The sequence below is a fragment of the Centroberyx affinis genome, unplaced genomic scaffold, assembly GCF_046629955.1.
Source record: "Centroberyx affinis isolate AG114_WGS23_722 - 3 ecotype Tasmania unplaced genomic scaffold, CSIRO-AGI_Caff_v1 ptg001293l_1, whole genome shotgun sequence".
NCBI classification, from domain to species: domain Eukaryota; kingdom Metazoa; phylum Chordata; class Actinopteri; order Beryciformes; family Berycidae; genus Centroberyx; species Centroberyx affinis.
In genome coordinates, this window is record NW_027279799.1 from 296,334 (window position 1) to 323,815 (window position 27,482).

The window sequence follows — 27,482 nt, forward strand, 5'->3', positions numbered from 1 at the left end:
CAAGCAAACAGGGCTGGGTTTCCAGTGGCAACATGGGTGGGAGAACAGGCCGGTCTTTGTTAGAAGCTTTAGTATCACAGCAGAGAGAGAAGCCATTGTGCTCCAGAAAAGCCTCCTTATGGTTCATGTCCTCAGATTGTAATGGATCCTCAGCCCCAGTTTAACAAATGCAACTCACTCCAACCGACACTATATGCATTTCAATGGGGCTAGTTACTGGAAATGAGCTGTCTTTGTTGTCATCAGCAAATCAAGTATACCAAGGATATACCTCCCATCCATCCATCCATCCATCCATCCATCCCAAAAGAGAGGACTGAAGTCACAGGTTCAAAGACAACATACATGACAACATGTTCATGATAGTAATGTGAGAATATTCAACTTGATGGTATGTATGGTGAGCTAGTTCAGATATTGACCAAGTGAATACTGTGATGTCATCATTTAAACAGACCAAGGGTAAATTAAAATAACCAGAACACAAAAACTGGATTTTCTCTGTTTTTTTAATCTCACAAAAATGAATGCTTCTGTTCCTGAAAAGAGATATGGAGTAGTCTAGAAAAGAAAACTTCTTTGAAAGCACAGTTCTCACTTTACAGAGGTGTTTAGAGGAACATTTCATGGTTTGTTTCAGGCACTTGGAATAATAACAACATTCCCTTCTGAATGACAAATACATCTTTGGTCCTGCATGTAATTAAAAAAATAAGTCAAGTGAAGCCAGTGTATGAAAATAACACAAGCTCCGATGTTTGTTTCCTCAAAAATGTATTTCTCTGTCATTTGACATATAGAAAGCTTCATATAGACTTTATTTTTTTTTTTTTACTTAAATAAGAAAAGATATTATCGCTACATCTGAGAAATGACCAGCAATCTTATAGATGTTTTGCAAGAGAAAATAAGTGAGAAAAAAAATACATGTGTCGGCTCAAATCAGATGTACAGCAGTACAAGATTGTTTTTCGTCAAGTCACATTTGGCAAACATGGATTTCAATTTTTTGTGTGTTTTCAGTTCTTTCCAGTCCTTTTCCTTTGAAAGGTAAAGAGCGATGCCACCAAGCCTCCTCTCATCCCAGAAGACAGGGAAAGAGAGAGAGAGAGACATCCACCTCTGTCCTGGCTGTAGTTCAGTTACAAGGCAGCCATGTCTGGTATGAATTACTGCAGGGCGAGACCAGAGGCGGCTGCACATGAGCTATATAATAATTACTGAAGTTGATGTCCTGTACATAAGGAGCTGGCTGGTAGTAACAGGTGACGTTAGTGACAGTGGGGATGGCGTTCTGCTCAGCCAGCACTTTCAGCGCCAGCATGGAGATGAGGCTGAGCGTCTGGCGGCGCTCGTGGCCCATCAGACACACGGTGCTCTCGTTCACCACGTGGTGCAGAGTCATCAGGCACTCGTACCGTTTGTGCTCCATCCCGGCAAAGTGGTTCTGGAGGTAGGCCTCCAGCTTCCGCTGCTGCTCGCCTATGTCGGGGAAGTCAATGAAGAAGCGCGAGCACATGTAGCGCTGCATCTGCTTCATGTCCGCCTCCGACGAGGCTCTGAACCCCCGCACCAGCAGGTGGCAGTACTTCAACAAGCCGCCCCCTCTGATTTCCTCGGGGCTGCGTGTGGCGATGGTCCTCCGACACAGGTGGTCCATGGCCTCTTCAAAGTCCCCGTACACGCTCTCCCCGAGCACCGTGGGGTGAAAGCTCTCGGACATCGGCGTCTCCGAGCAGCGGTCGAACAAGAGCAGAGAGTCTAGGCAAATCTGGAAGGAGTCCACGCTGAATTCAAACTGCCGTCGCAAAGAGTCCACAAATTTTAGCTCCACGTTCTTGCCCGTGTTGTTGGACAGCGAGATGAGGCTCCAGCGGTCTGTGTCATTGCAGACTTTCACCAGTTTCTGTACGTAGGCCTCTTTGAGGGTCAATGCCGTGATGCGCTCCTTAGAGACCCCGGCCGGCAAGAAGTCCAACAGGCAGTCCAGCACCACGTCCTTCACCAGACGGAAGGCCTGGTCGTCTTTCAGCGACACGCCAAAGATAAGGTCCAGGTCCTTGTAGCCCAGTCCGGTGTCCTGGTGGAGCACATGGCTGGCAGCAGATCCGTTCAGCCTCACATCGTTAACACACACACCCCTCTCCTCCAGCCTCGCCCGCACCACCTGGACAGGGATGAGACACAGACATAACACGTTATTCATACAATCATATACAGTATACAGTATATACAGGCATGTCTACATGTTTTCTCTACAGAAGATGATAGTGAGTGAAAGGAAACTGAATGAATGAATCCAAAGAATTCTGACATCCACCATGGACTTTGTAATTATACAAACACTGAAAAACCCCCCACTGAAATCTGCAAACACTCAAGTCAAACTCTTGAGATTTCCTAATAAGCTCCACATGGGCCTAATGAAAATCAATAGTTTGTGAAAGCGAGATCAATACTGCTGCTCACAAAAGTCCATTTCATCACCATCAGCCTCAGTCTGAGTGAAACCTAAGGGGCTCAGACAAAGAGCAGCGGAGCTGGTGTGACTCTGCTTCAGGTCCAGCTCCCTGTGGGTGTGTGGATGGCACCAGAAACCACAGCAAGATTTACACCTATGAACTGTGAGTGACAGAGAGCAAACAGTCATCTGCTAGACTGATAGTGTCCTATGAGAAAACTCCTGCTCGGGTCACCAAGGGTCAGCAGCATTCCCCTTCCCCCATCCCAATGACCTGTAAGATGGTTAAATCAGGGTGTCTTGCCAAAATGCAGCCACATGTGAAGTGGATGTCTAAAGCCTGACACTTGTAGCTCTGTGATCTACAGCTGGGCAGGGCTGAGCGCTGGTATGTCAACTTCACTACGAGCAAGCACAAAGGGAAAAGACATCAAAGATGGGATACATCCAGTGCAGTCACTCGCCTAAGGGGGAATGACAGTTGTTAAGTCTCAATCCACTTGGATAATTGTGCCATAAAAAATGCACTGTTCGAAGAACATTTGGAAGTGATCAGAGTTCTCAGTGGAAAACCTCAGATCCAAGCGCTACGACACAACAACCGCTGGCTGCAGCTTCAGTGTTATATTATGCAAAGCTATTTTTGAAGACTGACATTTTTTATTTATCGTATACACAGCAGGCTGACTTGATGCAAAGTTGATACACGGAGCAGGTATTTACAAAATGATGAATATATGTGACTGACCCTAACTCTAGGCTACACCTGGACTCAACAAGCCAATATTCCACTGAACAACTGAAAACCGCATATAAAACACGCAGCAAAACCTGCTGCACATCTGAGTCATTTCACGCAGACACACACGTACGCACACAATCCTAAATCTCCCTTCCGGCACTGACCTGTCAGATTAGTGTCTGGGGGTTGTTAACTCTCTCTCCCATGGTGATCAGATAACAAGCTGGCTCTATTTATACATACTGGGTCAGGCTATGGACAAACAAACACATCTGAAGGCAAGTCAACACCTCAGACAGGGGAGGTGTGGGGGAACAAAGTCATAATACTAGCTTGGCGATAGTAGCATTGCAATCATTTATCCATAAACCAGCCCTGATTGGGTCCAAATTCCAATTAGGACCAATTATTATGTCACTTATTTGTCGTGTGCTCCTGTGGTCCTCCTGATATGGAGGTACTTCTCCCTTGTAGTCCAAGCCAAAGCTTAGGTTTAGGCCTGCACTTATCACCTTTCCTCCCTCTGCCCTCCAACTACAAGGAGTCGTACGCGCCCACATACAGTTAAGTGGTTAAGCCCAAGGCCTCTGCGACCACAGGTATGCCTCCGCTGGCGAAACATCAAATCCTGCCGGTGCCTCCTCTCCTGTGTCTCCCCTAATCTGTCTCCCTCACTTCTTTCCCACTGTCTAGGTCTGCCCATGCTGCGTTTTTTTTTTTTTAGGGGAAAAAAAAGATCAAGGAGTCGTATCGTTTAGCCCGACTTACTGATAACTCCTCCATACTGTAATTAGGCCATGGCTCAGAGTTGTGAAGCAACTAAGGACAGAGGGTATTGTTATCTTAGATCTACAGTTACAGGCAACTCCTTGGACTCTAGGGCTTTGTGATGCTGCAGTGGAGGTTAGTGGCCTGTTTATCAGAAACTTCCTCTGATATGACCTCTGACCCTGTGGCGGGACAGAGGTCCACACTCTCAGCCATGCCTCCTGTGATGGGCAGTATAAGAGGTAAAATCACAACATCAAAACCATTTAAAAATACATAAAAGCTCATTCTAGTTTGTTATTACAGGTGAGGAGTTTCTCTCTCAGGAGGTTTACAGTTGACTGACTGTAGAACTTGTGTGTGTGTGTGTGTGTGTGTGTGTGTGTGTGTGTGTGTGTGAGTGTACAGCAAATTGTAAGGTTAATCTATGCCGCAGATGGCAAATTTTTGGTTTTGGTGAAATAAAATTATATGGGGTTCTCTGGAAATCCAGGGGAACAGGGATTCCGCACATGAGGGGCTCCGGCCTACATTTAAGTCTCCTGCATACTCAATGGAGCATTCATCTTTCCAGAACCACAAGCATGAGCTCTGGGCTTCACAAGCAGCTGATCTCATCTCGAATAAGTAATTTTTATAAATGAAAGGAAAAAAGGATCATATTGCAGATTAACCGATCATGACATTAAAACCCTAATATGTTAATATTACTATTCTGATGCCGCATTTGCTTTGCAGCTCCGCACATACAGAACTATCTCTCTGGACACCGCAGGGGAGGTGAAATATGATCTAGCAACAATGCAAAAGAGGCTGGAAATGTGGAGGGACTGTGGCATGCGCGTGGTTCATACATTTGAACTGAAGGCAAAGGGTTGTAACAGCTGTATGTTCCTCACTGCTTTATCCCATTCTGTTTCTTGAATGTGAAACACTGCTGGGCGCAAAGGCAAATCAGCATGAATGTCTATCATTTCGATTATGTAAACCAGTGTGTGTAAGCGCAATAAAATGGATATGAGATATAGCTCAGGAAAGTGTGAGCAGTAAGTGAGGTAGGTTAACTTCATACGCTACAGTCATAGCACCATCTGAACCATATCTGAAGCACAAAATAGCAGTGTTTGGAAATATTTACGAGCAAAGAGGCAAAATTCAAGCAACAGAAGAGCCAAAACTGTGAAGTAATCTATCATGAGAATACAACTAAGCAAGGAAAGACCCAGAATCTATAAAGTGATAGTCTTCATTGATGTCGGCTATATCCTGGGTGGGTTTAACAGGTGTGGGCTACACAGACTGTGTTGCTCTACATCACTGGTTTTCAAAGTAGGGGGGATGTTGAGGGGTTTCTAGGGAGTCCACAGCCAAATGAAGAATAATTTCATTTCACTATTTCACTCATTAGAAGTTAACACAATGAGGGAATATGTAAGGATGATTATTTCTGTCATAGGTTGTCTCTGTATTCACTATTTCCTCCCCACCTAGAGAATAAACAGCTGTGGAATTCAAATGGGTCTGTGGTGTAAGTGCATCTATAAATGGGATATCTTTCTCTAACTTACACGATATTTGCATCTGATAAATTATCCTGAACTAGGCGCGCGTGTGTGTGTGTGTGTGTGTGTGTGTGTGTGTGTGCGTATAAGTTTGTACCTGAACAATCTGCCGGGGCTGCACGGCCAGTGTGGGGAAGTTTCCTCGGCCGTGGATGGGGACAGCCTCTCCCAGGATGGAGTCCAAGCGCTGCACCTGATCCCAAGACAACACGCAGAACCGCCGGCTCTGAACCGAACCATCACCGCAAGACATCGCGATGTAATTTTCAGCCAAGGAAAAAAAAAATTAAAAACAGCAAAATCTGAATCAGCGCTTCCTTCACAGCTCGGGTTCTTCTCTCTTTGGTTTGGTGTGATCTTTCAAATGCAAGTAAAATATTCCTGCGAGTTTCAGCTGCTGTCAGCGGGGCCCAGATAAAACGAGCAAAGTCCCACTGTGTAGAATAACCTTAACGTCAAAAAGTAGCGCAAGTGGTGTTTTAATGATCGCCAAAAAAAAAGTTACTTGAGTCAGGAGTGTGTGGGTTACAGCCTGTTCCCTGGTGTGTGTCGCCTTATCCGGTCAGCCTGCAAAGAACCAATTCATAAGGTTGGTCCAAAGGGTTTAAAGCCTCCTCATTAGCATAAGCACTCTGATTGGCTGCTGTATTTGTTCATTGATTATGAAGGAACTGCCTTTTCGGAACACCCTTCGCGTGACGTGCGTTGCCAGCCTCCTCCCCTCTCCATGCTCACTGGGCTTTCCTCAGCAAGCCAGTCTTATGTACCATACAGTCGGCTTGCACCAACATTAGATACAAGAGTTCATAAAACTGGAATCTAGCCATCAATGTCAGACTAAAATCAGATAAGTAGAAAAAGATTTATTACATGGGTCAGATTACAGGGGTGCAAACAAAAGCGCTGTTTTCCCCCCCTCATGGTGTATTTCTTTACCTTTATTTACCCAGGGAATGTTAGCTGAGCACGCAGGTTGTTTTTCAGCAACGCCCTGCTTCACGGTCACACTGTTACGCACACAGTGTGCACACCTGCGAGCTGCCCAAGAGAAGACCACAGGCTTTGACTGATGGCCACCGAACAACTCCAGTGCTGGAGTGAGAGGTTAAATGTTTTGCTTGAGGGCACTTCAACTTGAAAAGGGGAAATATGTCTCTTTCAGTGGAAAAATGTCTCTCTCAGTCACTTTGTCCACTCTAGATTTTCACTGACATCCAGAAAACTCCAAACTGGCAACCTTCCTGTCACAAGCTCAATTTGCTTAACCTCTAGGCCTCTCTTCTCTCAACATTCCCCATTAAAATATATAGTCTCCCTCCCTCACGGGCTTCTGCAATCGATCTACACCACCATCATAGAGCGTATGAGAAGCAATATGTGGCTTTATTAAATTTGCACTCAATGTCATGTGTAGCCTACTATGCCTAGCAGAAATACTGTGCAATCACATGGTAATCCATCGATTTGTAGCCTCACTGTTTGTTCATTTATATTTCAGAAAGGTTATGTGCAGCAGCTTATAGAATTGTATTTATAGAGTTGAAGAGTTTAATCCCTTTTCTATTTCACTGAAATATACCGGAAACAGACTTGCTCAAAATGGTTCAGAAGCTGGTTACACGTTGTCTACAATTGAGTAGCCTATATTTGAACTAGATATGCACTATTAAAAGTAGAAAATATTGCTTGCTAATCACATATTTTTATAGTTTCTTATCATTTTAGTGAATGGCCGTGTGTGAAATGGAGCGTTGTTATCTTTGAGTTGTTGTTTCAGTAAACTAATGGAAAATTAAAATCCACAACCACATCAACAAGCAGCCATTTAATGTGCTCCTGATTGTGCAGGAGTGTATGAATAGGCATTGATAACCCATGCTGCCCTTTCAGCTTTCCACTTACCTTTTCGTGCAGTGATTTCAGATACCTTGTTGCACTTCTTTCCACTCTGCCTCCTTATCTGCAGCACATAGCATTTCTTTACTTGATTTAACGCAGATATAAAGAAATTCCTCTGGTAAGAAGAGAGCATTTGGCAGCCTTTTATGCCATTTACTGGTGCATCTGAAGCATAAATTTGAAGTATTGTGACAGGAGGCCTGATTTAAAACAAATACTGCGCACGCACATTTGACCACTTTACTTTATGTTGACCCCAAGTCTGGGAGTCTCACCTGCATCATTTCTGCTAGGGGCTCATCAACATTTCATCTTATCTTGTCTTACATGCGGTCTTATGATATATTTTACATAAATATCCCTCATTGAAGGACCTCACACAATGGCAGAAATCACTCTGTTATAATCAGACTCGACTGCAGTTTTTTCACCACAGTGGCATATAAAGGCTTCAATAAGTATTTGTACTACAGGATATAGTATATTACACACATTTGTGACTTCCCAATGAACAATATAGGTGAAAAACTGCAGCAATTTCCTGTTTTCTCAGACATAACGCGATTACATGACCCAGATAGTCTACGGTTTATAATATCAAACCACTCAGATCTGTCCACACAGCATCTTAATGCACCTGTAAAATGTTTATGATAGTGTAAAGTTCATTTCACGATTTGCTAGTGTGTCTCTTTAGTGATGCAGCAATAAAACACAGACAGACAAATACGCACATATCATAATGTGCCTTTCCCAAAGATTGACTACTGTTGACTACACAGTGTGTGTGTGTGTGTGTGTGTGTGTGTGTGTGCACACGCATGCAAGAGTGTATTTGTTCTTCAATGTTTGGTTCACAGACTCCTCGACTTTTGCCTACAACACAGCCGCCTCATCTCATGGCCGACAGCAGCTCACGAAGCCATGAGAGGTTCGTAACCGTCATGGGGGCGGAACATGGATTTTGTCTCCATGGAAGATCATTTCAAATCCTGTGATGTCAACATAATCCTGTTCCCGTGGCAACAGCATCCACGGTTGTTGGGCAGCTGGGCAGAGGCGTCTCCAGCTGAGGGTCCTGCCAGGTGCTGATGTGAGACACCTGCGTCATCGCACTATAAATAACCTGCCATGTGGCAGCTGTGCATCCTGGGAGCAAAGCCGCCGTTTACCTGAATGTGAAACATTTGGGAATGAGAGAACAATAAAGGGAGATAAATGTCAGGCCTCTTGACATTCTCAGGTTCCCTCAAAGCCCTGATGCTTGTGGGTCAGAGGGACGCAATCGGATGAGTCTATTCTTCTGCTGAGGTCCAGACAATTAAGGGAAAAAAAAAAAAGAAATAAACAAAACAAGACAGAAAAAAAGCCTGCTGAAATGGACGTATTGTATTAATACACTAGCTTGGTATATAATTCTGTATTCCTCTTCTTGTGAATTTAAGTCAACATTGTCAGATCCTCTGTTCATCCCAAAGTCCACATCCTGCTGGAACCATGACAAATGAGACTGTGAGTCTAGTAGGCGGGGTGAGATAGCCAGTATTTGATCACACCTTAAATAAATGATGTGTAAGACAGGCCCCTAATCCTGCTCTATCCGTGATCAAACACTACGAAACTATGTGTTAGTCCTGAGCACTCAAACATTCAACACTTCAAATGAAAGGCTGTGTAAAAGGAATAATTAATTTGAGGCCGCACTATGCAGTCTGTTGTGGTTTTAATGATCTGTGTTTGTGGTCCAGTGATACGGCAGAGGCTGATAAAAGGCATCAGACAGTAATTCTTTTTGATCTAATATCTGTCTATCTGCCTTTGCCTCATCAACAGCGAGAAGAAAAGGGAGCAATCCAGTGGAATGGCCTTTTTTCAAGTAGAGGGACATCATTGGACGTCACAGCATGTTATAAAAGCGTGGCTGAAAATCAATGTTACTAAACAGTGAGCTGTCACGATGAGTAATCATGTGAAGACAGATAACACATGCTCACTGTCACACTGGATGAGCTGTGAAGCCCGTTTTAGTAGCTTCTGCTGCCATGTTAAAGATCTATAGGGCTCATATCGTATAGCTGAATTATTTCCTCAAAGGACTTCCCTTGCTTGTCATGGTCTATAATTACATTGTGCATGAGGTGTAACTTTGTACAAGTTAAAACAGTATTGTTATATCCAGGAGTTAAACTAGAGTAGAGATGCAGCTGCTGGTATCACACTGAATGTCTGACTGTCTATGTGATTTTGAATTGAAATCTACTACCGCTGTGTTTCTTCTTTGTGATTATGTCAGCCAAAATGACCTGGATCAGTCTGATCTTATCAGAGGCTTGTTTGTCGGAGTAAGAGGTTTGGACTACCATGGCAACTATTGTCTGGCAGTTGGCATTACCTGGCTGAGCTGACCAGTCGGCCTAGACAGCAGGGCCTACCTGCGACAGAGAGAATGTGTGATAAGAGGTAAGTTTACTTTCCTGGATTGCTGCAGACGACAAATCTATGGGACAGAGGAACAGGGTTACGCAGGCAGCAGCGCTGCTGACGTCAGATTCCTCTCACTGCCTGCTTGATTGATTACAGTAGTGCTTGACAGAACAAATATGTGTGTGCTACTGGTAAAAGTAAACACACCAAAACACAGTATACATTCGAGTGGCATCATACATCCGCTCTCTGATCCACTGCAGAAAACCCTGTCATCTGTATAGTGAGCTGGAGCTCATATACAAGAGCCTACGCATATTATTGTTTGTACTTAATCTGAGCATAATTGGTCATACTATTGTTACACTGAAATTAAACCGTAATGATCCTTTCTATTCTTGTTGTTAACCAACCCTGAATTTAGGTGTCTACTTTGTAATCATACCTTATAAGGAGGTTATGTTTTCGGTGCCGTTTGTTTGTCTGTTTGTTTGTTTGTCTGTTAGCAGGATTACAGAAAAACTACTGGCCCGATTTTCACTTTGTGGAAGGGTGTAGCATGGGCCAAAGAAGAACCCATTAAATTTTGGAGCGGATCCGGAGCCGACTCACGAACAAGCAATAATAGCACAAACCTTGGTCTGCGCTCTCCGAGTGCCCTTCTAGTTTCCCATAGGTTACAAGTAGATATTAACATTGGTTTTAATAGTGAACTCATTCCCATCCATCCTGTTAATAGTGTTTACATTTCACAGAATCAGTTTTGTTTTCTTGTCTTTCTTGTATTTCTTATTGATCTATATTCAATAATGATAATGAAATCAGTCATCAAAGTCAAAGTTAAGAACTGAACACAGAGCTGTGGCCTTACACTGTGCCATGCAGTAAAAAGATTATTCCAGATACAGGCCCTGTAGTTCTATAGTTATGCCATCGCCCGGGTAGCAACTTGGGATAAGAGAGGTGATTGCATAGTTGCAGAGCTCCGAAGCTCAAAGGTCAAATATAGTGTTAGACTGTACATTACATAAGGTTCAGCTCGCTTTACACCAGGGTGTGAAGGATTGAAGGAAAAGAAAGAATAAACAAAAAAAAACACTCTGACTCACAATGAAGGTGTGTGGAAAGTTGATGGCATTATAGAATGAATAAAAAAGTGGCATTCTAAATTCATGGACCAAAACAAAAACAATATTCAAACCATCCCAGGCATACCACAAATGCAAGATCTGAAATGACTTTAAAGGGTGTGATAAGATCTGTACGTCTCCAATAAATCAATTTCCTAGCTTATCTGAGCTGAGAGCTGAGAGCCGAGGGAGCGACGCTGAGGAGAAGTCATGCACAAGCATATGTGGACCTGGACATTAGCCAATCAGTCAAACCTCTGGTGCATTAGGTCCCTTATAGCCAAACTCCCAGCTAAGCACATGCATGCCTCAGCGTGACTTGCTGCTTAAAGGGGAGCTCATGTAGAAGAGAGGAATGCATGACCCTGGTAATAAAACACCCCTGCATCCTATGTCTGGGATGTCCCAACATGGGCAGCTCCCTTAATTGGAGCCTAAATCACATTATGCAATTTCTCCACACCCAATAGGACAGGAGAAGAAGACTATAGCTATAGGGATCCTTGACCAAATGGCCTTTCTTGTCAAAGACTACAAAAAAGAAAAAAAAAAGTCAGTAATAATAGGTTTTTTGTTGTTTTTTCGAAAACTGTTGGCTTGCTGCGATTCCCAATACTGGTGTAAGTAGATGTCCATGCGTGACTTTTCACTGTGGTTTCCCATCCTGGTATTATTCTCCACGGACCAAAGGAAAACAACTGAAGCAAGTTGTTGAGGTCTGCCTGCGCTGTGCAGATCCAGGTCCACATTAAAGTCTTGAATACCGCTCAGTCAGCAAATACAGCCATTGAAAGTCTTTAAAATAAATATGCTCTGTAATTTTCTCATGTCACCTCATAACATGTGAATAACACATGTGCCTAGTGTGGCCGTGGCATTTTAAAAGCTACCAGGGGAGGAAACGGCCCCTTCCATTCTCTGGAACATTTACCAGAAGTGAGGGGGAACCCCTATTTAGCAGTGAGCTCTAATTTCATTCCCAGAAATCACCTCACCCCCGATCCAGTAGCCAAGAGAGAAAGTCGTCTTCTTCCTTGGGTAATAAAGAGCGCAGCACATTGAAAAACAATTGTGACAATCCACCAGAAGCCTGTGAGGCTCCGCACAGCAGAGATATGGAACAGTTCCATCCACAGCATCCATATCCACAGCAGTTTGTAGCGGTTTGACAGTTATTCTTTAGGGGTGCCAGTCAGAGTCAAGTCTGACAAAATATTATGAATATTATACAGGGTCAACATAGGTCAGTGGCTCTGTTAAGGTTGTGATCACACCAACACAGTTCAGCACATGCAACTGATATCGCATGTTTGATAGCAGAAGGGCCGGTTTTACCCCTCGACTGTCAATCAAATTTAACCATTGTCTGAATGATATACCGAATAGATACTTAACAAAAATGTGTCAGCTGCACGTTTCTCAGATCATCGTCCAGCTTTCTTAAATCCTCCTGCTGCAAACCCTGAAGACGCACGTGCCTTCCCATCATGCCGAGGGCCAGCTGGATGCTCCAAGAGCAACACAGTCTTTTACAACATCAAAAGCACAAGGTACGCTTAGGAAACAAATATATTTACAATCGATGATTCGCAATCATTTCCAAATTCATCACAGGTGCGACTTTGCTTTTTGTTAATAATGATCACAAAGCAAGCCTTTCGAACAAAAACAAACTTGGCTTATTTTTGCCGTAGTTAAAAAGATTCATGTGAGCGTTCTGGTGAAGGGATGAGATTTATGCAGCACTGTAACTGGAAGCAGGGGGGAGGCAGACGTTGCTGCACACATGGCCAAAGGCTGTTCGGAGTTACATACCGTAGAGCCGCTAGCAGCAGCTGCGGCTCATACAGTGTGATCCTTAGGCGTATGATTACATCAACAAACCACTCGCCACTCACTTCATACTCTCCAGCCTGTGCACCAAGCATTTGACTGTACAATTAAACACTGCGGTCTCCCTACACAAACTGACTATGGTGTTTTACCATAGAATAGATTCTCTCTCTTGTCCTCCATTTGCCCCCCTTTATCCCCCTTACATAGTTTCATATTAAGCTACATCAACATGATAAGTGATATGGAGTGTTTAACCCACTCTTGCCTTAGCTAAATTAAGCACTGGGTATATGTCTGGTCTTGTCCCTTCAATGACTCAGCAGTCAGTATCTATCTGTCGGTCACCATGTCCCGCCTCCTCTCCCCTCCATAGTGGAGGGACACGACCAGAGGCTTATCGCTCCCTTTATTGTTATTGCTTCATAAACCTGGGCCATGACCGAGTGCCCGAAGTTCAGTGGCCTAACTATTGCGTAAACATTATGGTACATAACCAAATCCTCTCTCGATGTATGTATTTGTACAGTATAGGTACCTCAGGACCCATATTACCAATATTACCTAATAATAGAAGAAGATAGAAGAAGAAGAAGCATTGTAATCACCTGGTGTGACAGGTGATATGACATGTACTGTATATGATGCTATGTAAAGCCCTTTGAGACATGCTTGTGATAAAGGGGTATATAGATAAACTAGACTAGACTATCTTACAGTATAGATCATAAAAACACATTTAAAAGATTTGGAGAAAATCTTTAAAATTGAATTTCTCATTCATAAAACGAATGAAGATACAAAAGGTCTCACTTTCTTTTCTGACTGGGCTACAGAGACCTTCTCAAACCTATCAAATAAAAAACAGATGTAGGATGTTTAGACTCTCATGGAGTATATTTGTGTAAAATGCATGCAAACTGTTATCCTGAATAAGACTATTACAGTCAAAACATAATGTTTTTTAAAATGTTGTGTATTGCTCTGTAGAGTAATTGAATGATTGCATGTTTTACTTTAGTTTAGTTGCAACAGATCTTTTTTCCTTTTCCCCTGATTGATGCTCACTGGATAATGATAGAATAGGGCTTTATGGTGATTGTAGTACAGTACATTGTGTGCACTGATATCCACTTTCTGTTGCAGCGGCCAACAAATTACCATTTTGTTTCATCTTGCACCGTGGAAGTAATCTCTGGATATGGAAATCCATTGAGAGAAGATTTCTGTTTTCCAGCTGTTAAAAAAAACCATCTGGCTTCAAAAACACAGTGGCTGGAAGAAACAAGCAGTGATGGGTTATCTGTTGGCAGGTCAGCCTTGTTATGTTTAATACGATCTGTCAGCAACTAGGGCATTTTTAGTAGCTTGATTGAGTCCATATCAGGCTGTCTGTATGATAATCACTGTTCTGATAAGGCCTGACCCTGTGGTACACTGGTACACTAATCCAGCTGCATGGCACATGCTCAGGTTTCCATGGGGAGCTCTTTCCACACCGACACACCGAGCCTACGTTTTTCCACTGCGAGAACTGGGGATATCACGTCTTTTTACTTATCTAATCTGCGCACTGAAGAAAAAAAAATCACTCAAACACCCAACTCCTGCATTCACTGTAATTTGGTTGATATGGTATCTTGGAAAAGTGGAAATGTTTTTGCGATTAACAGGCAGATAGGAAGATAGGGGGGAAAGGGGGTTCTGAGTCTGTGAGTTAGTGGGATAATCACGACCGACCATAAGAGCAACACCATCCATTTATAACGTGCCAACTTTAATAACTGCTGCTACCTGTGTGTGATACAGAAACAGCCAAATCCAAAGTCCAATGATCAATTAACAATCAATAATACGTCTAAGATCATCTCATCGACCATCACCCAAGATGACCTATGTACAGTCAACAAACTGTCCAGACCCACAACCCACCTACTGGCTGCTAGATACTCATCCAGATTAATCTCTGGACAAATTGCATCTGTCAACAAACCTAATGCACAAGTCTAACAATAAATAATACTCAACTGATCCAGTAAGGCCTGGAAGCAACAAGAGGCTTTCGAGGCTTTTTTAAGGTGTTCACACACGCTGCCACCATGCACAAACACTCAACGCACAGATAACCAAATCCACCCATGTTACACCCAGGAGATATACCTGGAAAAACAACACACAAGCACGAGGCATTGCAGTTAGTCCACACACACACACTCATCGAATTTTCTCCACTTCATGGTCTTCTATGAGGAAGAAAATGCCACCTAGTTTTTGTTAGTTGGTAACTTAATTTGTTCAAGAAAGTTTGCCATGTGCATCCACTTTTAAGCAATCTGTCTGGACTCAGTTGCTTTATGTCTCTCTGGCAATTTCAACAAACTGTGCATGTTGGCAGGTGCAGCCCGCTGGCAGCTGGTTCATTCTGCTCAGTACAGGGCTAATTTGGTCCAGCTTCACTGCCCAGTGCAGAGACCCACTTTAGCTCTTGAAATCATGACGATGATCCTGACAACAGCGCTGACTGTGAGTCACCTGTGTATTTTTTCACGGGGGGTACTTCAGTGCTCCGCTGGTCAGACCAGCTAGTGATGAGGAAAAGACTTGTGTGAGTGTGACACACTCCTACACACATGACAGCAGGCCAAAAGAGTCTCGCTGAAGAGGAACGAGCATAATGAATCAGAATCAGAATGGATGACATTCTGGTGAAAGAATGGTGAAAGAAGCACCTTTCCCCACAGTTCGGTTGCTGCGTCTTCCTCATGGGTTTCAAGAAAAGAGCGAGCCTCAGCTAAGTAAAAGTGTCACATTAGACACCCAGCTAACCAAGTCCTGTCGAGCCTGGTTCTATTTAATTACCACATCCACTGAAAATAGGGAAACGGAACCAGCTCAGCTCAACCGCTCTGTGTCCAGTCCACTGGTGTGTCAGCTCATCTGAAACACATTACTGCCGTGCTTGTAAATGCCACCTCCTCTTTCTGATCTAACATTTTCTCTGGAATAACATGGTGTCTGCTAAGCTTGCATAAAATACATCGCCTCGTTCTCCAAACCAGCAGTAAAGCCGGACACACACTGGGTGGCCTGGCCTGGCCTGGTCCGGTCTGGTCTGGTCTCTGTGCCATACCGGTTGGGGTTAACAAGCGTGATGCACTCCACTAAGCGAATAATCACCTTCAACCAGCCAGGAATCAAACAAGCCACATGTGAACTCTGCTGAAAAATAAACCCAACAGATAGTGAGGACTTGGTAACCTTCATCAACACCGTTACCAAAATCATATTCAGATTCATATTCTATAGCAAACAAATATCCCCTGCTAGTTGATGGGAGGCTGTGGTCGAAATGCAACACAGATGCTGAGGCAGCGATGCTTTGGCTTTTTCATTTTGCGAGACATATATCTATGTGGGTTGGTACACTCACATGCCTCAGCAAGGATTCTTTTGATGTCAAATGAGCTAATAGATACATAAATATTTGTTTAAAACAATCCATTAAGGGTATTATATTTCACTAAAACTAAAATTAAGACTACAAATAGGAATGCAGATATATGAGTAAAGAACTCGAGTTTGAAACTACGATGAAACTGTATCACTGCATCCAAAATTAACTCTATTTAAAAAAAAAACAACTTCTAGGTACTTCCCAAACATCTAGCCTGTTTCCCAACAGAGATTTCTATAGAATCTTTTTCACATGTATGGAGTCACCTTGGCATTACATCTAACATATTACACAAGGGCTACATTATCATAACATTGCTCCAATAACAATTCAAAAGCTTCCTGTACAGGACACCTGCATGCAGGAGGCAACAGCTGCCACATGCAGGCAGGGCCTCACAACAAAGTTTTTAGGAGGGCCTTGAAGCAACATTTCACTTGGATATACCATGCTCACTTTTTAGCTCACAGTAATATCTAAGAAGGGTCAACCTCCAACTTTAGCCGCCATGGCGATCCGTTGTGATCACTGGCCTTCAGGCTATTTTTCCCTGGCTCTCAATTTCAATAATTACAGGCAAAACTACTTCTTTAAAAGTATAACCCTGGGCACAGGATAAACATCATGTCATCAGCAAAGCCAAGGAAACAATTTACCACAGTCTGAAAGATTATATTCCATTTTAAATGGCTATTTGCAACAAAAAAAATGTCTAAGCCACAGTCCACATGATTTAATCTTTTTTGGTCTGCATGCATCCCAAAGCAGATCAAGGGAGGATATGGATAATAGTATTATCAAATTAATATCTCCTCTTACAAACAGTCCTTTACCTTTGACCTTTCTAAGGAAGTAAGTGACTGTGCAGACTGGTGTAGAAATGTCTGGTGAACCAAGACATTGTGGTCTGTTAGGTAACACGACTTCTCTGCAACTATCTTCTCCTAACTGAACTGATAAGAGTATTGTTGCCCAGTCGCCTCTTTTCAACTCTCCATCATGAAGAACTCAATACACAGTGAACAGGGAACAGTTTTGGGTCGTCTGTGGTCCACACTGTGTATCCTATGAACACACCTCACACAGATCCTTTTCATTACTGGATGTTTGCCCTTGTGAGCACATGTGGTCAACATGCGTCTCTTCATTGTTTCCATAAGGGAGCTGAGAGTACGACTCGCACAACGTTAATTCAGAAAGGGTGAATGTGAACCTGTTGTTCAAACCGCTGTTGATTCATACTTTACAGTTTCTTTAACATGGAGCAGTTTGAGATCACTGTGGTTTGTCCCAGTTGGACACCGAGTAAAATGCACCATGTCAGTGTTTATTTTTTGATTGTGGAAAACGATCCTCCAGTGAAAGGAAAAGTGACAAAAATAAACTACCAGCACAAGTCAACAAAACTGATCATTTTTACTGAGCAAGTGTTACAGTTCCACTGTTTTATATATATTACATTCTACAAAATCCAAAAAGAAATTTGCTCATACAAGCACTGCTTGTAAGTGTCTACACATTTTAACACCCGAGTAACCTAAGGGTCTTGATGCAGATTGACAAACTGACAACCCATTGACTATCACAAAAAGGTTCTTCACAAACTCACAACCTATGTACAGCTTATTTCAACATTCAATTAAAAAAAAAGCATCAAAAGGCCTTTCTTCTCAAAGTTTTCACATTACTAAAATGTAGTATGACTAGACCTCCTCATTTTAATGAGATAGCAGATCCTGCCCCCTAGTGGCTCCAAGAATTACCTGCAGTTTACTCTCAAGAAAATGTACTCCGCCATCAGCGACTAGAGGATTGAGTTTCATGCCACAAGAACAGAAAAAGGTCACAGCCAGGCAAGTGACACCTTGCCCTGCCTGTTAGAGGTGTCATCTAACATTTCTGGAACTTTACTCTGCTTGAAGCATGGCCTAGCAGTCCACATGTCACATCGAGCCTGTGCTGTAACTGTCAATACACTCATGACAGGCAATGCACAGTTGATGTGCATTGAGGAAAGAAATGTAGATGCCAGCTCATATTTCAAACATCCTAGTAGATCACATTAATAGAAAATACAGAGTCAGCTGTAAATATCGCAGTCCAAAACTCAATAGGCAGTGGTGAATTTGGTTTTGATTTAAATAAAATCCTTGGTTCCAACATCCAAGACATAAGAGAAAGCAAAAAAGTGGACATTCAAAAATACACCGATGAACTATGTAACTTTGTCTAATGTGCTACACATCTCAGTCAGATAGTATGCACAATCAAACATGAATACCTGAACAAATTCACTTAAAGTCTTACCTTTTACAAGTACATTCTCTCTGCATCACACGCTCATAAGCAGTCTCCTACGGTGATACACCTTACATACCATCCAGTCAAGAGAAATTCATTCAAGAGAAAGTACATTTCCCCATTTAGTCTTAAAACAGTCTCTAATGCACAAGACATGTACAACTGATTACAAAATAGTTACAGCAGCAATCTTGACATACTCACACTTTAAAATCAAACTGGACCTCCTCAAATCAATTACCCATTCAAAGAGCAACCACTGACAGTACATGTTAAACAGGATCCACATGACGATACTGGGATGATCTAGATCCAGATGACAGCAAAATGAGAGGACATCACATGAAGCTAGCTCTGCACTGAAAATCCTGAAATGGCTCGCTATCCAGAGGATACCGGGGCAAACCTTCTCTGGACCCTTTGCATCCACACACATAAATATTCCCAGATTTGAAGACCTGTGAATTGTTTGCATAAGAGATTACATTGAAAATAAATACTGTGTAAAGGCTGTGAGTTAGGATGCTGAAACTCTGGCAAAAAAGATGCATTGTTTGAGGCTCTGTGGAAGGGGTGGAGGCATGTTTTGGATGCGGTTAAAGAAAAAGTATGCCGTTAAAAAATATCTTTTTCTTGTGCTTCTCAGTGTTACTAAGTTTAACCTCCAACCTGAAGGGCAAGTAGGACATTGTTGATATAATTCATAGAACATAATACCCTCCAATCAATGCTCTGTCAACTCATTATCACAATGACATCCTGAGATACAAAATGACAAACCACAGCATGACCACCACAATGAAAACGTTTCTTTGCCCATCCAGTGAACCTAAACAGTGTGGGAGATTCAACAGCGTTTCATGGCTGTGGCGGGTCAGGACTGCTATGATTCATTTTGTCCTCTTGTGGTTACCGGGTGTGCTCAGGGCAGCGGGATAAAGCCAACGTCGGGTGCATCCCCTAGAATCAGGGTGGCGCGGCTGAGGGAAGGGGAGGGAGAAGCCAGACGGAAGGCCGGGTTGATGGAGTGCAGCGAAGCCCTCTTGCTGCTTCTGCCGAACGGGGGGCAAGGATCGGCCACAGGCCGGCGGGCCTGCTGTCCGGAGCAGCCTGTGGACGGAGGCTCTGCGGAGGGAGCTGTAGCGCCGGATGCCTCCTGGCCCAGGGGAGAGGTCTTAGGAGTGCCAGGGGGGCACAGGCCGTGAAAGTCAGAGGAGTGGATCACCCGCTCCAGCATGTCCTTGGTGCTCTGAGCGCACTGTGTGAAGAGCAAGAAACAGACAGGTCAAGGAAAAGGGAGAGACAGGCCACCTGATCACATTTATGTTATGAAATGCAGCAGCAATGACAGAACAAAACAGTGTTAATAAAACAAATGTGTCTAGAAAATTCTGCAATGTGATTAAAAGGATTCGTTTGGAACAGCGTCAAGCACAGTGAAAACAATGAAAGCACTGTCATTGGATTAAAATGGAGTGGCATGGAGGAAATGAGTTAGATATAAGCAATGCAGTTGGAACAAGACAGGATGGAACAAAGATAAAGAAAGATTTAGATTAATGTAGGGAAGCTGCTTCTCCCTTTGTTTCTTCTGGCTCTGATGAATGTAGGAAGGAATGCAAGACATAAGACGAGGACTTGGGTTTTGCTTGGGTCACTATGCATGCACAATTAGGAAACTATCTCATCTAACTGCAGAAAGGAAAGAATAAGAGCATCAGCCTTCATATACGAGCTCCATCCAGCACTGAGTGAGGAAATGTTAATGAATGGAAGAATGTGAAACAGTAATGAATGGTAGTGAAGCATGCACACTCAGACATAAGGCACACATTGCACCCATCTATACCATGGCTCTGTGCAAAACCAATCACTACATCTTCTCCAACTGCCCTTGAGTCTTGAGTGTGAAAATGAAAAAATGAGATCCTCCAATGAATTACTAAGGAAACAAAATAATTACAGGATGACTGAGTCAATCCAAACAGATATTCCTAATCTATAAATGAACTGAATGAAGAAAGAATGAACGGCAAGTGGAGAGATGCTGTGTTTGGTTTGATGTTCAACCCTACTCTTACCATCAACCGTCTACATGCAGCAGTGCCCTTCAGGCTGTGCAGGACAAAGCAAAATCCTGACAGTTCTCCTCCTAGCAGGGTGGAATGGATACAGCACAACACTGGGTGTTAAATCTTAAATCTAGTGATCAGGCTATAGGGATAACGTACACGTTCATAGTGAATGATCCCGTACATTCACTAATCTAGATCTCAGAAGACAAAACTTTGCCAAACATCTTAAAATCCACAGTAAGTAGTAAGACACATGAAGACTTGAAGACATGAAGAGGGGAAGTAAACTTAAAACAGAGGCCAAAATTCCAAAATACAAAAATAATGTTTATTTAACACATAAAAGAACACTTGTTACGTCTTTAAATGAAATAAAATAGGTAAAAGTAGAATAATGTCCCAGGGTTTCAGAAAATAAAAAAGAATATACCCAAGACATTTGAAATGCTGACAAATTTGGTATGAGTGACAAATACATTGAAGGCATGTGACACATGATCAGTGATAAAGTGCTAATAAATTTAACACAAAATGTAATCCAATACCCACTGCTTGAAAGTATGTATGTGCTAAAATGTACGTGCCAAAAAGAAAAAGCAGTAATCAAGTCCTTTGTGTGCATACAACTTCACCGCAAATACAAGCAAACTCAGTAGTACATAATTAAGAGGTAGATAAAGAAAAAAGTATGATTCCTAAAGGTAAACAAACATGAATACAAGAAAAATATTAAAAAGGTGCAAACGGTATGATTTTTACTGTCCCATAACACAAAAAGACCATAATATATCTGCGCAAGTTTGAGAGTGTTGTTGATCAATACTGATAACCTTGCCAGGTGTTCAGATTTCTGGCTTTCAAAACTCTCTTTCTGGCCCATACTTTGTTTTGGGACAAAAACTCCCCACCAACTTGCATTTTCAACTGCTCAACGATGGAGGACGGAGCTACAAGCAACATTTTGTTCTCCAGCCAAAAAAGCAAATGACAAAGCACTATTATTATTATTACTACAGTTTTTTGCATCGTGATAAATGACCTCTTCACTAGACATTTCAGTTGGACCTCTGCTCTAATTAGCTAGCTTACTCATCTTTATTGTGAAAATAAAGATTATTATTTGTGTCAATTACAAGCCATCGTAAAGCTGTGTCAGAGACCTAAAGATGTTGTTGCAATTCCTTGGTTGCCAACAGAGGTCAATAAAAGTCACAGATCACTTAATGACCCATTAATTGGTAAAATATCCATGGTATAAAATGTGCAACTTTCACCATAACATTGAACTGAATGGAGAAGGCACACAGGGTGCAGGGTAGCAACACAGGAGCTATGGGACACTCAGGACTTGGGAGGGACCACAAAGCTGGCTCATCCTACCATGTGCGTGTCACTCTTGGCCGTGAAGTGAGGCAGCTCTATCTCCGAGGCAGAAGCAGCAGAGGTTGCCTCATCGGGAGACAGGAAGCCTCTTCTGTCAATCAGACTGCAACACATAACAGAGGATGACGTTAGGATGACATCTAATTGATGTGATAAAGGAAATGTCCCTGAAGCAATTTCACTGATATTGAACAGAAGAAAATGTCTCTAGACTTTGCTGTGACAAGTAAGGCGCAGGGCGAGCCTCACACAAAATTTGAGAAAGCTGTGTGTGTACGCAACAGAGTCTTAGCTCATGGGATAGAGATTCCTGACGTCTCTACTGACCTTGGCGGCATGGGGCCACATAACGTCACACAGCAGTTGGTCATAATGCTGTTGTAACTGTAAGGATTCCCAGTGTCCTCTGCACCCCTTTTACTTGACCAGGAGCCCTTTATCTGCACATATAACATAGAATGTAAGCTGTTAGGTCAATGGTCTTTAGTGGTCATTAATGGTCCATTTAACAGTTGATTTGAGCCGTCATTACATATTAAAATTATGTTTCGAATCATATAGGGGTAGAAGTACTTACATCTTCATTTGTTGTGAGATTGGAGGCTACTAAGTAAGTATGGAAGCCTGAGAGGCCGAGGACAGACCAGATGGAGAAGAAACAAATCACCACCTCCACCACAGTACACAAGAGATAGTCAAGGCATGACAACATGTCATCATTATTTATGATTATTGATGCCACATGGCAATAATAAAGGCTACATGATTAAAACTGATCACAAGGCTGAATATGTGTGTAAGGTTTTTTTCCCCTCCACCATTACACAGACATTGCAAATTGACCAATATGTCTAACCATCTCATCCACTGATCTGCTGTACTTTTTACTATCTGCACCACAGCACATTTTTGACAATAAGGTAATTAACCCACATCTTGTATAGTCACGTTGACTGTATTTATCCAGCCACTGACATCATCCCATAAGGACATGAGGCAGCAAACCCGCCACTACTGAAAAGCCATCTGCCTAAAAGCACTGATTTAAAGCATGCTAGATGCTAACTCTCTGATCCTATTAAGTGTGGGCTTAGGCTGAGGGGCAGCAGGAAATGCCTTGTCAACAGTGTAGCTTCTGTTGTTTCTGGGCACAGCGCAATAACACTGCTGAAGAGACCTCATCTATCTTAGCTATGGACCGATAATGTGGGAAAGTGACGTATAGAAAGGATATCTGGCGGGGCTATCCTGAATGGCTTGGACAAGGCCTTTACCTGCTTGAGAACCTGGAGGAAAAAAGAGACAAATCAGAAACCAAGCGATCTTAAATATGGTCTTTGATCAAAACATGACAGGTACACAACACAACACAAACTAAGTATTGAGCGCACTGGTGAAGTGTGTGTTTGCAGAGTAAGAATACTTACGCAGAGTGAGGTGTGTGATAACACAGCCAAATATGAACGATGTCAGAAAAGAGAGAGAGATGATGAAGCTGTAGAAAAAGCGGTAATTGCGCTTGCCCACGCAGTTCCCCACCCATGGGCAGTGGTGATCAAATCGTTCTAAGGGCAAAAACAAAGTATACGTAGCAGAGATTAGAAACAAGTTTATAGCAGTACATATGTTATTGGGATAATACCAAACAACATGCATATTAAAAGATTCATATGGATGAAACTAAGACAAAGAATGACACAGAAAGGGGTCCCTTAAAATAATTTTGTGTATATCTTGAAGGATATTATCCTGTGCAATGAATGGACACTTACCCAAGATTGAATATAAGCAGTGCTCATTTGTATTTGGAGTTTCATACTCAAAATTAAAACTTTTTTACTAGCAATACCTGAAATGACTAATACCTGAAACACAATCGCTTACATCCTAGAATGAAGATTCTCATCCAATGAAGACTTTCCTTCTCCAGTAATAAGTTGGCAATGGAGATACTTTGTGGTGACAAACAGTAATGAATTGCTTGCCTCAGCCTGCCAAATGATGAGCTAATGCTTTGGAGTCCATGCACTTTATGACAAACTAAGTAAATACTGCACATTCCAACATAAAACTGATTTGCCATCTTGTAGTAACAAAGATGTTCACTCAGGAAAAAAAATCAATACATTTGGATGGATTTAACTATTCAGTGAAACAATTCATGTGAATTTTAAGTTTGTTGTGGTAAAGTTACACTGCCAAAATCATATATTGAAGCTATTGATCAGTGGACTACTTTAGAACCATGATCAAATGTTTGCATCATATGTGTCCAGGTATACTGTATGATTATGCTAAATGATTTGACACCCCCCCCAGCTGATAAGAATTGAGTTTCCCCCAAGGCAATGGTAGTAAATTGGTGAGTTTATTTAGTGCAGCTGGAATTATTTCTTCCTCCTTACCCACACAGTTGTCACACAGGCTGCAGTGGGAGGTCCGAGGAGGGCGGAACATTTTACAGGTGAAGCAGTATTTGAGCTTTACCACCTGCTGGTTGATGAGGATCTCCTTGGTCCGCGGAGGGGGGCGGTACGTGGAGGATCCTGAGGTATCTTAAAATAGAGAAGAACCGAGGGAGAGACTCGGTCACACACATTCACTTCAAAGTAATGAACAGCTGAATCAGTCACAATGATATAATTTGAAATAAAACCATATAAAGAGAGCACTGTCTGGCCTGTGTGCATTTCGACAGTGTCAGAGAGTAATCTGCTTAGGTCAGCCAATTGGTCTGCAGTTCTATGAGAAGCAGTTCCCTCAGTGATCCCCCATATGGCAAAGCTCTCTGACCCCATCTGTCCCACCAGTGTGCAATTCCCAGCGTCTGCCTTACCTATCTGCTTCTCTATATCTGCAGCTTCGTCTGGCGTGGCCCTCGGCAGGATGCCTGGATCTGTAAAGCTGGTTTGCAGGAGGGAGATGACCACGAACAGAAAAAGCACCCCACCAATTACAGGTATGAAGACGGTCAGATGCTCCACCAGGAAGGGGCAACTGCAGGAGGAGACATGACAGAACATGAGTTTGTTTCAGTCTGCCCTTTGTGAATCCAGAAATCCTTAAAGTTGCAACATACAGTAATACAATACCAATACAGCATAATACAATATGAACCATCATATGCCCACGTTAGCTAACACACAAGAAAGTACGTAACTTTTTGATCAACAATTATAAATACGGCATTCATGGACTTGCTGGAAGGAAACATACGCCTTGACAATACAATACTCACTCGAAAGCAAAGAAAAGGCCACAAGTGACAACAATAAGGCCCAGTGTCAGAGGAAGGACACCGCTCTGTCTGGCGAGAATGATCCGTCCATCGCAATAAAATCTGTTCTTCCCTGGAAACACTTCCCATTTCCTCCGCGGCCGCCGCACACTCTTCTCGGCGCAGGGTCGACTTGACGAGGGGGACACCGACAGTGCCCGCGGGTCGATCTGCTGGTACTCGCAATTCTTCATCGTGTAAACACTATCCACACAGTTCAGAGGTAGCTAAAGGCACACAAAACTGTCTTTTCTCTCCACGTTTTCGACACACACTACTTCAAGATTCATTCATGGTATAGGAGACAATAGTTTTAGCGGCTGGTTAGCGTATCTTTCAGTTTCCCATCCTGACAGCTAACGTTAGCTAGCGGACCAGCAACGGCATTCTTCTTCGTCGTCCAGGTTCACGAGACGAATCAGTTCCCAAGTTGAATTAACGTTAACTACCATCTTTGGTAGTTAAACCGAAACTACTCATGAACATTAACTTTAAGTCGACTAATTCGCTCTTTTATCAAAAAATAAAACACGAACGGACTGGCTGCTCGTTCACTCACGCAATTCACATTTCCTTTTTCTTTTACCGTCAGCCAACGAACGTCATGGTGTGGATGTTGACGTATCTACCCAGAAGTCACCGCTGATTTCTAACCACACTGACACTCCCGCTGAGCACTGAGATGATTTGTAGATCAGTTGCAAGCAGCTCCTGCTCATGATAATCTGTTTTGATTGGCATTGGCAGCCCAAAGTGCTGTGTTTTTCCATATAGATTAATTACATTTTAACTGGTTAATTACAAGCAAAACAAGATATAAAACTATTGACACTATTGTTTTCTTTTTCACAATGGAAAAGACAAATAGATATGTGGATTAATATAAGTTTATTACAATACTAAAATGGAGTGAATGTGACAATGTCCACTTATGTGAGAGACAGCTCTATGATCTGAACTATCAAATCCTTAAAGAGGAGTTATACCTATCATACCTCATGCTGCTGTGCATTGTTGTTCATAAGTATGAAATAATCATTCAGCCATGTGTTGTTTAATCAACTATATTCTATATTTTCCTTTTAGTATAACTCAAAGAGCTTCCACCATGGGTATCTTGTAGATTTTTATCTCAGAACATTTTAGAACATTAGTCAATTTTGCGATGATCCATCGAAATGGTACCTTTAGGTGTTCCTCCTCTAAACGAGATAAAGACATATTTGCAGAGCAATTAGGCAGCACCATGCAATTTATTTCAATTTCTTTATATCCCCTTTCTCAGACATTAAATATGTGTTACTTGGTATACAAACAAACCTGAGTACACCTCCACTTTGTCCTCAGCCAACTGCTGTTTATGTATGTTTTTGTATGTTGCTCCCTCAAATGGCTCATTCTTTCAGCCCCTCTGCACTACTAGTGTAATAGACACAGGTCATCAATGTTAAATTATGCTGATATTAGCTCGTATAGAGAAGCTGCATATAGTCAGTGCATGGATATGTCAAGTGTTTTGTGTGTCTGTCTATGTGTGTTGGGAGACGGTAAGGGAGCATGTATAATTAATTCTTGATTAAAACAAAACAGGTAAGTGCTCAATTCTTGCATGAGTCTGTGGCTAGCTTCCCACGTTGTCATGCATTCACTGGTGGGTAGATAGGAAATAAGCTCAGAGCAGATCTGTCCCATACTGGGCACTACATAAGGGGTATCCATCATGTCGTTCACTGATTTGATAAAGAGTTGTGGACTCCTTGGGTTCCTTTGACAGGAGCTTCTACACTTGATTTGCAACAGCCTCTGTTGTCGCTGTGACAAGTTCCTTCCTTCGTAGCCCTGCAGCCCCTTCTCAGATGCCTGAGACCAGCCAGTCTGCTTCACCATGACAAATTAGTTTGGCTACATTCTCCTGTTCCAAAAGGGAGGTTTGGTGCCAGTTTTGCTGAGCCTGTCTCTCTGTGCTCAGCTTGACAGGGTTGGAGAAAAGCTCTGCCATGACAGCATCCATGACTTTGGTAATTTTGGTCAATTCTGGTAATTTCATCTGAGCCTGGGAACTGTTTCCCATCCCTATTTCCTGAGGTCTGATGGGAAGGTATGAAGTTCAGGATCCATTAACTATGTCCTCTGAAAATTCTGATGCTGCTTAGCATATCAAGCTTGCTCATTG

General features: G+C 42.5%; 2 protein-coding genes across 2 annotated transcripts; both read right to left on the minus strand.

Moving 5' to 3' along the window:
* Positions 1-510: 510 nt before the first annotated feature.
* tent5ba (terminal nucleotidyltransferase 5ba) lies at positions 511-6,086 on the minus strand. Its single transcript, XM_071525462.1, has 2 exons — positions 5,631-6,086; positions 511-2,167 (listed from the first exon to the last, which is right to left on the minus strand). The coding sequence occupies exons 1-2, from the start codon at positions 5,784-5,786 to the stop codon at positions 1,139-1,141; spliced, it is 1,185 nt and encodes a 394-aa protein (XP_071381563.1). The 5' UTR covers positions 5,787-6,086; the 3' UTR covers positions 511-1,138.
* An 11,612-nt stretch (positions 6,087-17,698) lies between these two features.
* zdhhc18a (zinc finger DHHC-type palmitoyltransferase 18a) lies at positions 17,699-25,891 on the minus strand. The gene is made up of 9 exons (XM_071525473.1): positions 25,271-25,891; positions 24,869-25,029; positions 24,438-24,587; positions 23,460-23,597; positions 23,267-23,318; positions 22,610-22,712; positions 22,360-22,472; positions 22,030-22,135; positions 17,699-19,832 (listed from the first exon to the last, which is right to left on the minus strand). Exons 1-9 carry the CDS (start codon positions 25,501-25,503, stop codon positions 19,497-19,499), a joined length of 1,392 nt encoding a protein of 463 aa, XP_071381574.1. The 5' UTR covers positions 25,504-25,891; the 3' UTR covers positions 17,699-19,496.
* Between the last annotated feature and the right edge of the window lie 1,591 nt (positions 25,892-27,482).

What these genes read in the sequence shown, in the direction of transcription:
- tent5ba (XM_071525462.1), bottom strand. Translation starts at nt 5,786, where the DNA reads ATGTCTTGCGGTGATGGTTCGGTTCAGAGCCGGCGGTTCTGCGTGTTG. An exon ending in AGCCCCGGCAGATTGTTCAG is followed by an intron (nt 2,168 to 5,630) that starts GTACAAACTTAT and finishes ATCCCTGTCCAG; the next exon opens with GTGGTGCGGGCGAGGCTGGA.
- zdhhc18a (XM_071525473.1), bottom strand. Translation starts at nt 25,503, where the DNA reads ATGAAGAATTGCGAGTACCAGCAGATCGACCCGCGGGCACTGTCGGTG. An exon ending in CCTGTGTGACAACTGTGTGG is followed by an intron (nt 23,598 to 24,437) that starts GTAAGGAGGAAG and finishes TTTTGCCCTTAG; the next exon opens with AACGATTTGATCACCACTGC. An exon ending in CCAAGAGTGACACGCACATG is followed by an intron (nt 19,833 to 22,029) that starts GTAGGATGAGCC and finishes CTCTTCACACAG; the next exon opens with TGCGCTCAGAGCACCAAGGA.